The sequence below is a fragment of the Octodon degus genome, unplaced genomic scaffold, assembly GCF_000260255.1.
Source record: "Octodon degus isolate 3935 unplaced genomic scaffold, OctDeg1.0 scaffold00040, whole genome shotgun sequence".
In the NCBI taxonomy this organism is placed as follows: Eukaryota; Metazoa; Chordata; class Mammalia; order Rodentia; family Octodontidae; genus Octodon; species Octodon degus.
In genome coordinates, this window is record NW_004524616.1 from 1456790 (window position 1) to 1472366 (window position 15577).

At 38.2% G+C, this 15577-nt stretch overlaps 1 protein-coding gene across 4 annotated transcripts in view; it reads left to right on the plus strand.

The window, feature by feature from the left end:
• Window positions 1–15577, plus strand: part of Rbm27 (RNA binding motif protein 27) — a 77412-nt gene that overhangs the window by 55161 nt on the left and 6674 nt on the right. For all 4 annotated transcript variants that reach the window (XM_004631239.2, XM_004631238.2, XM_023715333.1 and 1 more), the window contains 8 exons: window positions 616–912; window positions 2336–2476; window positions 5674–5793; window positions 7839–7913; window positions 8037–8201; window positions 10883–10987; window positions 11080–11271; window positions 14614–14724. In XM_004631239.2, the coding sequence (XP_004631296.1) occupies window positions 616–912; window positions 2336–2476; window positions 5674–5793; window positions 7839–7913; window positions 8037–8201; window positions 10883–10987; window positions 11080–11271; window positions 14614–14724 (1206 nt within the window). The remainder of the gene's footprint in view (window positions 1–615; window positions 913–2335; window positions 2477–5673; window positions 5794–7838; window positions 7914–8036; window positions 8202–10882; window positions 10988–11079; window positions 11272–14613; window positions 14725–15577) is intronic.

The following is a 15577-nucleotide window of genomic DNA, read 5'->3' on the forward strand; positions in this document are numbered from 1 at the left end:
TACTGTAGGTGGAAATAACCAACAGGAATGTATTCTAATAGTGTGTACTTTTTTGGAGACTGGCCAGTTCTGTGAGGGATCTCTTTTTAGGTTGCAGACAGTGGGCAGCACTGTGTCTTTGCATGGTGCACAGGGGAAGGGGGGCCTTTCTCTTCTTGGAAGGCCACCAGTCTGATTCAATGAGGACCCCAAACTTAGACTTCATGTAACTATAATTATGAACTAAAAGAGCTGTCTCTACTGGAAGTTAGGAATTCAACATGCAAATTTTGGGGCAACATAATTTGGCCTATTTTTTTTATTTTTTATTTTTTTAAATTTTATTTGGGTGTGTGTGTGTGTGTGAGTGAGTGGCCAGCTCAGCCCACCAGGGGGCGGGGCTGGCTGGCATGTGGTGCTGGGGGATTGAACCGTGGTCCCTGTGCTTTGCTAAGCTTGTTCTAAGTAGGTGCTTTAGACCACTGAGCTGTCTCTCCAGCCCCGGCCTATTTTTTTTTTAAAGTGCTAGATAAAATGTACTAATATGTATGGGAGAAAAGAGAATAATGATATACATAATCTATTTAATTATTTTGTACTTTAGGAGTTTATGTTGCTTCTATTATTTTCTTAAAGGTTGCTTTTAAGGGTGATCCAGAAGCAGCTCTCATTCAGTACCTCACCAATGAGGAAGCCAGGAAAGCCATCTCTAGCACAGAAGCTGTTCTAAACAACCGATTCATCCGAGTCCTGTGGCACAGAGAAAACAATGAGCAGCCAGCCCTGCAGTCCCCAGCACAGCTGCTTCTGCAGCAGCAGCAGACACTGAGTCACCTCTCACAGCAGCACCATCATTTGCCACAGCATCTCCATCCTCAGCAGGCACTGGTGGGCCAGGCTCCTGCCTCCTCGGTGCGTGGTGGTATCCAGAAGGTAATCTGGGGCATTAGTTTCGTGCCACATTAGAGCTACGTAGCGTGTGATATATGAATCGACAGTATCTGGTCACCAGGCAGGCTTATTAGAAATACATAGTTTGAGATCTTATCCTATCCCACTCATTCAGAATCTTTGTGGACAAGACCTAGGAATCTGTTCTGATAGCTCTTATTTCCCTTGAAGTTTGAGAGTGGTGGTATATGTGCATGTTCCTGGGCCTCACAAGTAATTCTAAATTTAAAATTGTTAGGTATGGGGTACATAAAGCTACATGAAGAAGTACTTTTCACTGGATGTTGTTGTACATGCTTATAATTCAATTATTTGGGAGGGGAAGCAGGAGGATCAGAAATTCAAGGTCATACTGGGCAACTTAGCAAGATCCTATATCAAAAAAAAAAAAAAAGGGCTGAGGATATAGAAAACTTCTGTTTTAATGCTGGAAGTGTAGGGGTATAGCTCAGCAGTAGGACATTTGCCTGCCATGTGTGAGGCCCTGAGTTCAGTACCCAAAAACTGGAATACAAGCTCCAAGAGAATTGGTATTGTGACTGCTTTGCTTTTTCTGTTTCTAGTGTCTAAAGCAACACATGTACATATTTCTCAAAACATTTGAATGAATAGATGAAGGAAGGAAAGAACAAACTACCATGTCTTTGAACCATTCATATAGTGATTATAATCTCCACCTAAGTAGTCTCATATTTAGATTAAAAGCAGATTTTTAAAAAAGTATTCCTTATAATATGCAGTGTCACTCCCACTTACTATCCTTCTAAATGTTCGTTCATTTTTGTCTATATCACATCCCATATCATATTAGTATCCAGAGATGAATGTTTGTCATAGATGTTGGATGGATAGGGATGAAAAGAGTACTATCACCACCTCTGTAATTTTTAGACCATCTACCATTATTGTAATTTAAGATTGCCTTGCAGTTTTTTTCTTGTACTGGGGATTGAACTCAGGACCTTGGCTTGCCAGGCAGGTGCTTCTACTGCTGAGCTATGTACCATACCTGCCTTGTGTTTTTGAGATGATCATTTCACATTTACTCATGCTAAGCTGTTAGGGAACACCCTGTCTTCAGAGCATTATATGTTAGGTGGGACATTTTTATTGCTGCTAGAAATTGAACCCAGGGCTTCATGTATCCAACCACATGTTCTACCACTGAGTTACATATATATTACTACCTATTGTGACATAGGTTGGACATCTATATAAGTATGGCTAGTATAGCATCAGCTTTTGTTTATTCACCACTTCATTTGAAAAATAAAACCATACAGATAATTGGAGCACCTTCCTATTTCCTTAATAATGTTTCCCAGCATAAGTCATAGTACCTTAAAATTGTGTCATTTTTAGGTGTATTTAAAAATTTTTACTACATGTTTGTTTTTATGTGCAGATAATGAACAAACCACAGACATCAGGTGCATATGTTCTTAACAAAGTTCCTGTCAAACATCGCCTTGGACATGCAAGCACTAACCAGAGTGATGCATCACACTTGTTGAATCAGTCTGGTGGTGCTGGGGAGGATTGCCAGGTACTCATTTCTGTAAACCAACTCTGTGTGTGTGTGTGTGTGTGTGTGTGTGTGTGTGTGTGTGTATTTAAGAGTGGCACAGAAAAACCGATTATCATCCAGATTTGTAATTATCTGCTTTCTCAGCCAAGTGTTATAGTGTGTGTCCTCCCTAATTTCTATGCCTCAAGTTAGAAATTTTCTCTCAAAAAAAATTTTTAAGTTTAAAGATAAGTAGAAATTTGAAAATTTTAGCTGCTTATCAATAGGTAACCTGGGCCTCAGAAGTAGTTCTAAATTTATAGTTGTTAGATATGGGCACATAAAGCTACATGAAGAAACACTTTTATTAATCATATTCCCCATTAATAAAATTAACACAGCAAAGGGAATTATGTCATAGTAAATCATACTATGAAATAGGTCTTAAGTAGTTTCTTTTGCTTTTAGGAATATTTTTATCTAGTAATTCTCTAGTATGGTGATTATTGTAAAGAAAAGGCCATACACACCCCCAGAAAAAAAGGAAAAAGAAGAGCAACAACAGGGGCTAACAACCAAAATACTGTAACGTCTCAAGCTAAAAGTTTGATTCTGGCACATCAATAGTTCAAAAGAACAGAATAGAAAACCTAGAAGTAGACTCAGTTGTGAATAGGAATTATATGCTAGCAAAGTATCTGAGGTCTGTAGAGAAAATAATGGACTTTTAATAAATATAATCTAGGTAACTGGGTAACCATACAGAAAAGATAAGATTAAACCCTTTTAATTTATTACATCATAAACCAGGAAAAATTCTAAAAGGTCTGATTTTTAAAAATGCTTTAAAATGCAGTGGTTTGTGTGTATATTCCTAATGGGGTATATACCCTGAGGCCAGGAAGCTATTTATCCATTTTTTGTAGGGTTCAGGATGAAACTGAGAGCCTGGAGAAAGCTTAGCAAGTGCTCTACTGCTAAGTCCCAGCCCCTAAAAGCTACTAAAATTACATTAGCAACTTAATAGAATTATTTTAATAAAATAACAAACATTAGCTATGCACAGTTTTTACAGTGCTCAGGAATTTTCCTTTGTAGTTAAAGTAGCTTAATTTTTTTTTTTTTTTTTAAATGAGGAAGGGTTTACTGCTGCTGAAAGTTTATAGAGGGTTCAATCCATGCTTGGCTGGCTCCAAGGCAGGGTGGCATGTGACAGGAGAAACAGCTCATGGCAGAGAAGGCAGCAGGTGTCGTGAAGTAGCATGTGACAAAAGTAGCTTATTATTGAGAATAAGTAAACATAATTGCTGGGAAAAGTTTTATATATAGATATATTATTTGTGATTAAATTTTCCATGAATTTTTAAATATTTCCTGCATCTGATGGTATCATGTATTAGAAGTTAGTTAAACAACAACAACAAAAAAAAGAGCAGTGCAATAGGGGCAACTTGAATCCGGTAATGTCCAAGTAGGTCTGCTGTGCTTTAAGAAGGGAGGCCAGCTGGCAAGTCATCTTTTCAGAAAATGAAGACAGTTTAAATACTAAACCCAGTGAAGATGGCTACCTCCTGGTGTTCGCAGTCAGATATGTGAGCTAACCACGTTTATATTTGAGTATAAAAACGTAGCAAATCTTTTTTTTTTTTTTTTTTTTTTTGGTACAGGGTCTTACTAAGTAGATCGGACTCGTAGTGACTCCTGTTTTCAGCCTCCCAAGTATGTAGCAAATGATTAATAAGCATGATATTAAGATAATTGCAGACTGCCATCATTCTGCGGAAGATTTTCAAGTTTGAAATATGGTCTATTTCAGTTACGGAAAATAATTTATGACAACCCCCTCCACTAGGAGCAATCTGTAGTCAAACATGCTTAGTTCAGTCTGGCCTTGAGCTCACAATTCTTCTGTCTCAGCCTCATGAGTGCTAAGATTATAGGTATGTGTTACCATGTTTGGCTAAAACAAATTTAATTCATTACTTAGTGAGGATGAATATTAACAGTGAAAGCATGGGTGTTAAAAGGTCTTAGTTTAGGATTGGCGTATACTAAGTGATTTTAGATAGGCCTAAAGAAACAAGATTGAATTCCTTAATAAACCCGACCTAGAATAGGAGTGTGACAGTGATCTAAAGCTGCCATCAGTAATGAGAGAGCATTCATTCTCATGAGCCTGTTACAGTTACTGTTTTTTTTTTTTTTTTTTTGCCAAACCAGGGATTGAACTCAGGCCCTTGCGCTTGCCAGGGAAGCGCTTATTCTACTGAGCCATCTTCCCGGCCCTAGTTACTGTTATGGCTTGGGTAATAGTCATATTTTTGTTGTGTTTAGTCATTTATGGGGTGATCTTGATCTGACATAAAAGAGTAGCATTGTCTTATATGAGTGTTCTGTGAAAATTGTATTTACAGAAGGATACTAAGGCCTGTTTGTGAGTGGTAGGCTGGTTATTAAGTGTTACAGGCAGCTATTCTTGCCACAGTTAAAATTTAAAAAGAGGGCCAGCCAGCTAACTCAGCGGATTAAAGCACCTCCTTAGGCAGATGCAGGTGCCAGGGTTCGATCCCTGGCATGCCATGCCTGCCCCACCCCTGGAGCACACTGAGATGGAAATTGAGACTGGGTGTGGTAGTGTGCACCAATAATCCCAGTGCTTGGGAAGCTGAAAACAGGAGGATCACTATGAGGCCAATCTGTGTAAGGAGACCCTGTAGACACTATACTAAATACATTAAAAAATAAATAAAATTTAAAAAGAAAAATACAGAACTGTAGTTAGAAACAAAATATTAGGACCAAGAAAAATATTTACTTATTTATTTTTTGGGCTGGCTCAGGATGCCTTCAGGGTAGGTCTGGTAAGGCCTGAGGATCTGGGGATCAAACCACAGCATCATGAGCCTGACTGCTTTGTTTAAGCAGTCTCTTAATCAATTGAGCTAATGGGCAGGCCCCCAAAAATCTTTATTCTTCTCTTTGTAGTAACAACTAAGTTTACAAAGAATTAGCTTTTATAAATTAATTTTTTAAATATTAAAAAATTGATTTCTAAGCATTAGTACATAGTCTTACACAAACCATTGTAAGCATCTGTAAGATTTAATTTTTGTGTATTTCTGTTTGTTAATTAAAAAATTGATTTCTAAGAAAAGTAGTATATATACTCTCTTACACAAATCATTGTAAGCATCTGTAAGATTTAATTTTTGTGTATTTCTGTTTGTGTTTTTAAGATATTTTCACCTCCAGGCCATCCAAAAGCAACTTATAGTTCGTCAAACTTAAAGAGCTCTTCTAAAGTCTGTTCAGGATCTAAATCTCATGATGTCCAAGAGGTTCTTAAGAAAAAACAGGTAACAATTTAGAGTTCTTGTCTCATACAGTAGTCCCTTACTATCTCATGGTTTAGTTTTTGCAGACTCACTGTTTTGCAGGTTTTCAAAAAATATTAATCTAAATTATTTATCATGGACTTTTTGCTATATCATGGGATTTTTGCAGTAGTGTGCAGTACTGTGCAAGTATATGCGTAGTATTTATGGTTTAATGATTTTTGCCTAAAAATTTTTAAATATATAAAAATATACTAAAAATGTTAATTCTAACATTAAAAGAATATTAAATCAAAATATTTTACAGTATATATTTCTTTAGTGGATGAATATATACTGTACTGTACAGTATACATGTTTAAATTACATAGGTTTATGAGCTTAGAAAATGGTTAAGAACATTAGAAGTGTTTTTATTTACTTTATTTTTCTGTGGCCAGCTCAGCCCGCCCTGGGGGCTGGGCTGAGGAGGCTGAGGATCAAACTGCATTCCCTGCTCTTGCCTAAGGTGGCCTAAGCAGGCGCGTTAGGCCACTGAGCTATTTCACTGTAGAAGTGTTTTTAAAAGTATGGGAAAGGTTTATAAGTGAGAAGGGTTTATAATGCCACGTCACTACTTCGTTGATTTTCACTTATCTCTTGGGAGTATGTGGAACGTAACCTCTGCGACAAGTGAGGGACCACTGTAGAGGAAAAGACCTGTTAAGTTCTTACGTACCTGGTGGGGGTGGTGGAACAGGCCTGTAATCCCAGCACTTGAGGCCGAGGGAGTAGGATTGTTTTGAGTTTGAGGCCAGCCTGGACTACAAACAGGGATCTTCAAAATAAATACATACATGCATGCATATATACGTGCTTACGTGCTTGTGTTAACACCTCTAAATCAGTTCATGTTGTAAAACTATGTGATAATGCTTACAACTTCTCCATTTAATGTGCACTTGAAAAATAAAGAGAAGAAACAGGAGTTGGCATGTAGCTTAGTGATGTGTGCTTACCTACTGTGAGGTCCAGAGTTCCATCCCCAGTATTGAGGTAAAGAAAAAAGGACAGAGAGAGAAGTTGCTTCACTCTGTTGTCTCTCAGTGACCACATCAAGCATCGCGAGTACGTTTTTCTTGAACTCAAAATCTCGTATGTGCTAATAAGTGTGTGCTCCACCACTGATGAATACCCTCAGCCCTAAAATTTTTTTTCTATACCTTCATTTTTATTTTTCTTCTGTAAAGGTGGGGATCCAATCTAGGCCTGGCACATGCTTTCAAGTGTTAGTCCTCTGTGATAGATTCTCAGGCCAAAACAGGCACTTTTTTTTCTAATTCTTTTTTGGTTTTGTAAATCAGACAATATTTCACAAAGTGTAACATTTATGTAGCTTTTCTTCATGTAACTGTAAGTAATCATGTATTAAGTTCTGAGTTTCATTGTCAACTTAGAATTAACCTATCTGCCTAGGATTTTTCAAATAAAGTAGTTAGATGTACTGCCTTAGTGCAGAGCTTTGTTGTGAGGAGAGTAACAGCGAAGTGTTTCTTAGCTGAAGTTCACACACTGACAATTTCTAACCTGTGGCTGCAGCATATATTTTTAAACTTCAAGCTTCAATAAAGGAGGGTTTGGTTTGTTATGCTGGCAAGTGAAAATAGCTTGTTTTTCTTTAAACACATTCAGGTCTTCAAGTCACACCTCATAGACATAGCTAGTCAGTGTCTAATCTTTTATTTTTTTATTTTTTGCAGTACCCGGGATTGAATCCAATCTTTTAAAATATGGTTATAATTATAAATTCTCTAATACTGGATATGTTGGGGAAAATATATTTAAGTGCTTAATATATTTTAGCTTATTTATTATTTGTTGAGGCAAACTTTCGTTAGGTAGTTTAGGCTGGTCCTGAACTTGCAGCATTCCTCCTGCCTTAGCCTCACAAGTGGTGGGATCATAACTGCACCACCGTGCTGGCCTTAGCTATGTTTCTATCTTAGGGAAGATTTCCCAAAAGAAATGAATTAAGAATACACTGACAAATTTTGTTAAACATTACTATTTCATCTTTATCCATATAGGAAGCAATGAAGCTACAACAAGATATGAGGAAAAAGAGGCAAGAAGTATTAGAAAAACAGATTGAATGCCAAAAGGTAACTCATCATTTGCATGCCAGAATTGATGTACAAAAATATTTAAAATAGTAAAGTCTTTAAGGCTTGAGATTTACTCAGCATAGTGCTTTTTTTCCTTGGGGGGGTTGTTTTGTTTTGTAGATGCTGATATCGAAGCTAGAAAAAAACAAAAACATGAAACCAGAGGAAAGAGCAAATATAATGAAGACTTTAAAAGAGCTTGGAGAAAAAATCTCACAATTAAAAGATGAGTTAAAAACATCTTCTACAGTCTCCACACCATCCAAAGTGAAGACAAAAACAGAGGTATCTGTTAGCAGTTTTCTTTGAGTGTAGCATTATTAATATTAGGCATGTGCTGGGGACTTTGAGAGTATATACTACAGTCCTTCGATAGTTACTAGTTAATGAGATAGAATTATTCAACAGTTTTTATTCAGTGTTTCTATAGGTAGTACTGTTTTGAGAAGAGATAATAATACCATTTGAACAGAAACGTATTTTGGATTTTTGTTGTTGGTTTTTTGCTACTGAGGATTAAACCTGTGACCTTGCATATGCTAAACAGTTCTTGTACTGCTGAGTGCCACTTATAAGCCCCAAGGATATGTTTTCATTGATTTTTTTTTTTTTAAATCTTTGTGCTGAAGAGGAACCTAACTGCTAGGGTCATGAGGGAGGAATACTTTCTGTTTCAGTAGTTTTTTTCTTTTTAAATTGTTGTATGCTTGCAACAGATACATAGTAGCTACAGTTCTTTTAGATTTTTTTAAAAATGTATTTAGTACAGGGTCTACAAGGTCTAACTACAGATTGGACTCAGTGATCCTCCCATTTTAAGCCTCCCAATTGCTGGGATTACAGGCGCACAGCACCACACCCAGTCTCAGTCGTGATTCAGGAGACCTGATCCTTGGCCCCTGTGTCTACCCTGTGTCTACCTACTTTACACTGAGCTATCTGGCCAGCCCACTTTTAACTTTTAATATTTAACTTTTTGAGACAGTTGAGGTGGTGCATGCTTGTAATCCCAGTATTTGAGGGCTGAGGCAGGAGGATCACTGTGATTTCAAGGCCCATTTGATGTACAACTGAGTTCAAGGCCAGCCCAGACTACATATTGAGAGCCTGTCCCAAAAAGAGCAGCCCCCCCCCACCAAAAACAAAAAAGCAACAAAACCCCCCAATTTTTCGTGTCTTATTTCATTTAACGTCTTGGTCTTGTGCATCCATTTTTATCCATTTTCTTACAAATGACTCAGATGTCTATTATGGCTGAGTAATATTCCATTGTGTATACATGCCTTGTTTTCTTTGTCCATTTATCCACTGATGGACATCTGGTCTGTTTCCAAAGTTTAACTGTTGTGAATAGTCCTTCCAGCAGTTTTTTTCTAGTGCTACATTGTTATAATCAACTCATCTCTTTTGGTAGCCAAATACATCATTAATTTAATGAGTAAAAATGTGGCATACTGTTAAAAGAGTAATCAGAAATCCATTTAAATCTAATTTAATTTACATTTGTTTCTCTGTTGTAGGAGAGTACTTGCTTTACTCAGAGGCTCTGTTGTAGTGGAATTTTAAATAATTTCCAGCCCTTTGAGAACTGAGAATAAGTTTGTCAGCTATGTTAAAATGTAATTATTGTACACAGCATGCTACATTTGAACTTATGATTCAGTATAGTACTGTAAGGTATTTCTTTAATTCTTGATCCCACATGCCTGCCAGCCCAGTCCCTGGGGAACGCTGAGCCAGAGATGGAGTCTGGGCATGGTGGTGTACCCCTATAGTCCCAGCACTGGGGAGGCTGAAAACAGGAGGATCACTGAGTTCAAGCTGCATAGTGAGACCCTGTACCAAATACATAAGTGGGATTTAAATATATATATGTATATATATGCCATTACATTAGGATTGCTTTTCTTTTTTTTGGAGACAAGGTCTTGCTGTGTAGTTTAGGCTGACCTTGAACTCGTGGTGATGTAAGTGCTGAGGTTACAGATGTATACCATCATACATGGCTAAAATATTTATTTTTATTGAGATTTCCTCAAATTATAGGAATAACATATGCTAGCTTTTTTTTTTTTTTTTTTAAGAGCCGAGGTCTCCCTGTGTTGCTCAGGCTGGTCAAGGCACATATGGTACTGTGCCTGGCTACATGTGTTCTAAAAGTGGGAGAGTGTGTGTGGGGGGGAGGGAGATCTTTCATAGTTAAGTTACCTACAGACCAGTGAATACTTTGTCTCGTACAAAAGAGTGGTAACAGTTATAGGGCTGGCATCTGAAAGTAATTCTGTAACTATTACCTTTTTGTTGTTTTTAAGACAAGGTCTTGATGTGTAGTTTAGGTTGGCTTTAAACTAACTCATCGTGTAGCCCAGGCTGACCTCAAACAAACTCTAACCTATCCTCCTGCCTTAGGTAAACTCCCCATCCTCCAGTGTGCCTTTATGCCCAGCTGTAGCTGTTACATATATACTGTTATATAATTTAATTCCCCTTTGTATTTCATACATGACACTATTATTTTAGCTTTTTTGGTCTGTTTGGTTTTTTTCTTTTTGTTTTGAGAGACATCTCACTATATAGTACAGATTGGCCTTGAAATTGCCTATGTATCCCAGGCAGGCCTCAAACTCACAGTAACCCTCCTGCCTCAGCCACCTGAGTGCTGGGATTATAAGTGTAGCACAACACTTGCTTTTTTAATGATACTCTATTAATGTGAAGATTACTCTTAATTCCCTCATCTGAGGTGACTATTCCCAGGACCTTACTTTTAGCCCATGTTATACAGTATTGCTGCTTATTGTTTTCCAGTTATGTCTCATGTGTAAAGTTACTCTCCTTAAAGCAGTCATGTTTATTATCTCCTCTTGGTGATTTTACCAAAAGAAATATGTGTCATTATGTAATATAATATTCTGGACAAGATCTTGGAAGTTATCTAAAAAGTACCTTTTTATTCTTTTCCAAAGGCTCAGAAAGAGTTACTAGACACTGAACTGGACCTCCACAAGAGGCTATCCTCAGGAGAAGACACAACAGAGTTACGGAAAAAACTCAGTCAGTTGCAGGTTGAGGTGAGATTTACATCTCAAAAATTAGTTTTTTCTTTGTTTCCCAAGATACAGTCTACCAATTCACATTATTCTGGCCCTGTGTTGTTTTGTAGGCTGCACGATTAGGTATTTTACCTGTGGGTCGAGGCAAGACCATGTCCTGTCAAGGCCGAGGCCGAGGCCGAGGCCGCGGAGGAAGAGGGAGAGGATCTCTGAATCACATGGTGGTTGACCACCGCCCCAAAGCGCTCACTGTGCGAGAGTTCATAGAGGAGGAAAAAGATGAATTACTTCAGCATTTCTCAGTGAGTTCTAAAGCAGCAAATGCTAACTAAAAGTACTACATTCAGCATTTTCTTTGTTGTACTCTGTATCAACAGATGTCTGATAGATTAGAAAATCTAGTTGTGAAATACAGATATTAGCAAATTGTTTATATATTTGAGATCAAGGAGTAGCTCTTGCTTTGTAATTCTGTACTCTCCACTTAAATGCATTTGTAGTGACAAAACTAAATTTGATTTTTGCCTCAGGACTATTACAGGTATTTGTAGTTGATAAGTGAAAAAAAAACTGGTATAGAGGCAAAAACTTGAAGAAAGCACTTACCTTAAAATAGCGGGTATGTTTAGTTATATTCTGTATGCAATGCCTGCCACTTTTAAACAAATAGGCAAATAGAGATTTGTTATGGGCAAATGCCTTTAGTCTTTTTTTTTTTTTTTTTTTTTTTTAAGTGTATTATGTACAGGGTCACAGATTGGGCTTGGTGATCTTCTTGTTTTTCAGCCTCCCAAGTGCTGAGATTACAGGCATGTGCCACCATGTCCTGTCCCAGTTGCTGTCTCAGCACGCCCTGGGAGTGGGGCTGACATGGTATGCCGGGGATTGAACCCTGGCCCCTGCATCTGCCTAAGCAGGTGCTTTAATCCACTGAGCTATCTCGCCGGCCCTATTGTTTTGAACATATACAGACTGGTTCTCTTTGCAACTACTCATTCATTAATCATTCAGTAAATACTTACTGAGCTAGAACATTTTCATACATGCTGTTATTCAATGTTAAATAACTATGTTAATGATAGATGTGAAACTATCCGTATGTAACTTAGTGTACAGATGTGAATGGCAAAGCTTGATGTCATCAAGATCATAGAGTTAGTATAGCCCAGAACCAAAATACATAGATTCTGCATTCTCAGACAACTTTTTTGAGAGAAAATACTTCCAGTATGTTAAAGTTAAAAATGGGGAGGAGTCATAAAGAGCAAGGCTTCACCCCTGGTGTCTTTATTAGTTTTATGCATATTAATACTATTTACCCTGACTCTTAGACAGTGGAAGGTTTTTATAATGTCCAGATTTGAGTCATCTGCTGGGACCAGTTTACTTTTGTCCCAGTTCTTTATTAGTACAATACTTCTTTTCCCTTTGTTGTAAAGTTGGAGAATAGCTTTAAGTAATTTCTTGGAGGAGTAAAGAAGCTAATATATGGAATTGCTATATAAATATGGAATATTTTGAAGACTACTGTGATTTCTCTGTCTTACTGTTGAATATATAATATGACAGTCTCCTTGCTAATTAAGTTGGGCATGTAGGCTCAATATCAGCTATGGTAAAGTGATACTGGATTATGTAAAGCAGAATTTTTATGATTTGACTCTGCAGAAAGTATAAAAAAAGCAGTACTTGCCTTACATAAGAACTCCATCTTGAATATCACTGGAAACTGAGGTAGACATGTAACTTGACTCAGTCATTTTCATATGGATATCTTTCCTTGTGAACCATTTCTTTCCCTGTGAACTAACTAGACCCATGCCCGATCTGACATGGTCTTGCTATGTATTTCAGACTGGCCTTCAACTCACTGTGTGGCCCAAGTTGGCCTGGAACTCACAACAAACTTTCTGCTGTAGCCTCCCAAGTGCTGGTAGTGTGCCACCACACCTGGCACTATTCCAGACTTTCAGTAATAACTACTGTTTATGGAAATAGATTTGATCAGTCTGCGATATGAATTTCAGTAATAGACATATATATACATTTAGGGAAGAAACAAAGCTAAGGTGGATGAAGTAATTTCAAAAACAAAACAGAGCCATTACTTTGAGGTAGGGCTTATTTGGGGGAGGTGGAATAGGATGCTAGCTGATGATCTTAAGTACCAGGAACATAGATGCCTGAGTAGTAGATACTTGGGCAGTTAGTATACTTTCTTTAAATAATCTTGGGGGGCTCGTGAGATGGCTCAGTGGTCTAAAGCACCTACTTAGAACAAGCTTAGCAAAGCATAGGGACTGCGGTTCAATCCCCCAGCACCACATGCCAGCCAACCCCGCCCCCTGGTGGGCTGAGCTGGCCCCTTCCCAAATAAATAAAAAAAAATCTAAATGACTTTTAAAAAAAAAAAAAATCTTGGTATGTTATTGTATCTACCAAATGTAAAGGAAACTTTTCAAGTATCTTATATCCCATAAAGGCCAAAATAAATCTGTACTTTCAGTGTTTTTATTATCCTTAATAATTGTAGAAAGATGATAGATGAATCGTATGTATATGAAGAATGATAGGTTTTAGCGAACCGTTCTGAAGTGTAAGGAATCCTGGAGTTCTTGAAAGTTTGTTCTTGTATCTAATACTCCTATTAAGAATTTATCGAGGAAATTATGGTTGTGCACAAATGGTACCTACAAAAATTCTCATTGTCACAGTTTCAGTAGTAACAGTGGGAACCACTTAATTGTTCGACAGTACTTAGCTGCTATTAAAAACATTTTTGAACATGAATGACATGGAAAATTTTCAGGATTGACTACTAGGTAAGATACAAAATTACACATAAACAAGAAGTGAGAATAAATTGTCTGGGAATTCAAGAATTTTAAATTGTTTTCTTCTAGACACTTCTCTGTTTTCTGTATATTCCATTGAACCCACCTCTCCTTCCTGCCCTCTGTCTGCTCACTCTTGCCTCTCCTTCTCACACTTGATCCCTCCCCCACCCCTCCTTCCTCCTCTCTCCCTCCCCCTTCTCTCCCCCTCCCCCTCCCCCTCTCTCGCCCTCTCCAGCCTGTCTCTTTCTCTCTGTTTCTTTTCATTTGTTTGTTTTTGAGACAGGGTCTCACTGTGCTGTAGTGTAGGCTGACCTTGAACTTGTGGCTGTCCTTCTGTCTCAGCTTTCCTAGTGCTGGGATTGTAGCTGTGTGCCACCATGCCCAGCTTACTACTTTTTTTTGGTTTTGAAACAGGGTCTCACTATGCTGATCAGACTCATAGTAATCGTCCTGTCTCAGCCTCCCTGGTGCTGGGGTTACAGGCTTCCACCACTGTGCCTGGTTTGGGGAATGGTGCCCCTGGGGTTCTAGGGCTGGCCTGGTGTGCGGTACCAGGGATTGAACTCCAGTCCTTGCGCTTGACACACACACACACACACACACACACACACACACACACACACACAGTATGGACTGTCCCAGGCAGATCAGAGCACAGTTACTTTAATTAAGAGGGACTTCATTATTTTTAGATTGTGGATCCACTGTATTAAGTGAACACCCCACCCTTCATATCAGCATAGAATTTGAAGAAATCACTAGTAAATATGACCACAAACTTACGTGTTATTCTAAAATATATTTTAGGCTGCGAACCAAGGTTCAAAATTCAAAGACCGTCGGCTACAAATATCATGGCACAAACCCAAGGTACCATCTATATCCACTGAGACAGAAGAAGAAGAAGTCAAGGAGGAGGTAGGTGCAAGGATTGAAAATAAAAGTTGAATTAGAATCATTTCCCAGGTACATAATTTTCTTAACATTACCTAGTATAAATAGAAATATGGGAATTTCTTTCAGGCATGCAGTTAGTTAAGACTGTTTTAAAAGTCATAGTCAAACTCTTAATGCATGGGAATTAATTTTACTTTTGACTTGTATTTCTAGTTTAGTCAAGTGAATTCTTAGATTTTGCACTTTAGATTCTTTCTTTTTATGGTGCTGGGAGTCTGAGGGTGAGCTAAGCATAGCAGAACCACTGAGCTATGTTCCCCATCCCTGGTAAATGTTTTCTTAATTGTGAATTGTACATACATTTCTGGGACAAAAGAAGTATCCACATTGGTGTAGGTAGACCACACACCCCAAAGCTGGAAGGACACTCACACCACAGATAGGGCTCCCCTAGACCGGGTATTATTAAACCAACCAGATCTGTGCCAAGTGAAGAGATTAAAGCAACTTTGCCTACCGTATCTGTTTTGTCACCATTTTCCTCTTAGTAGCACTTTGTAAAGGGTCTGATCAGACTGGGTTTTGGCTGGTGTAATGTAGGGGTAAATAATTTCTTTTTTGGTAGTGAATATTTTGTCCAAGGTTTTTAGTTCGTAAGGAGTAAGGCTTGTAAAGTATTTCACATTGAATCTATAACAGTGATGGCAAGCCTTTTAGAGCTTCAGTAACAGCCTGCGGCAGCATGTGTGCCATAGGTTTGCATCCCCTCATCTATAATAAAACCAGCCTCTAGCTATTAATTAAAGGCTTCCTTACGAGTTCGATCGGTAGCGGGAGCGGAGAGCGGACCCCAGAGCAGCCCCACCGCCGCCGC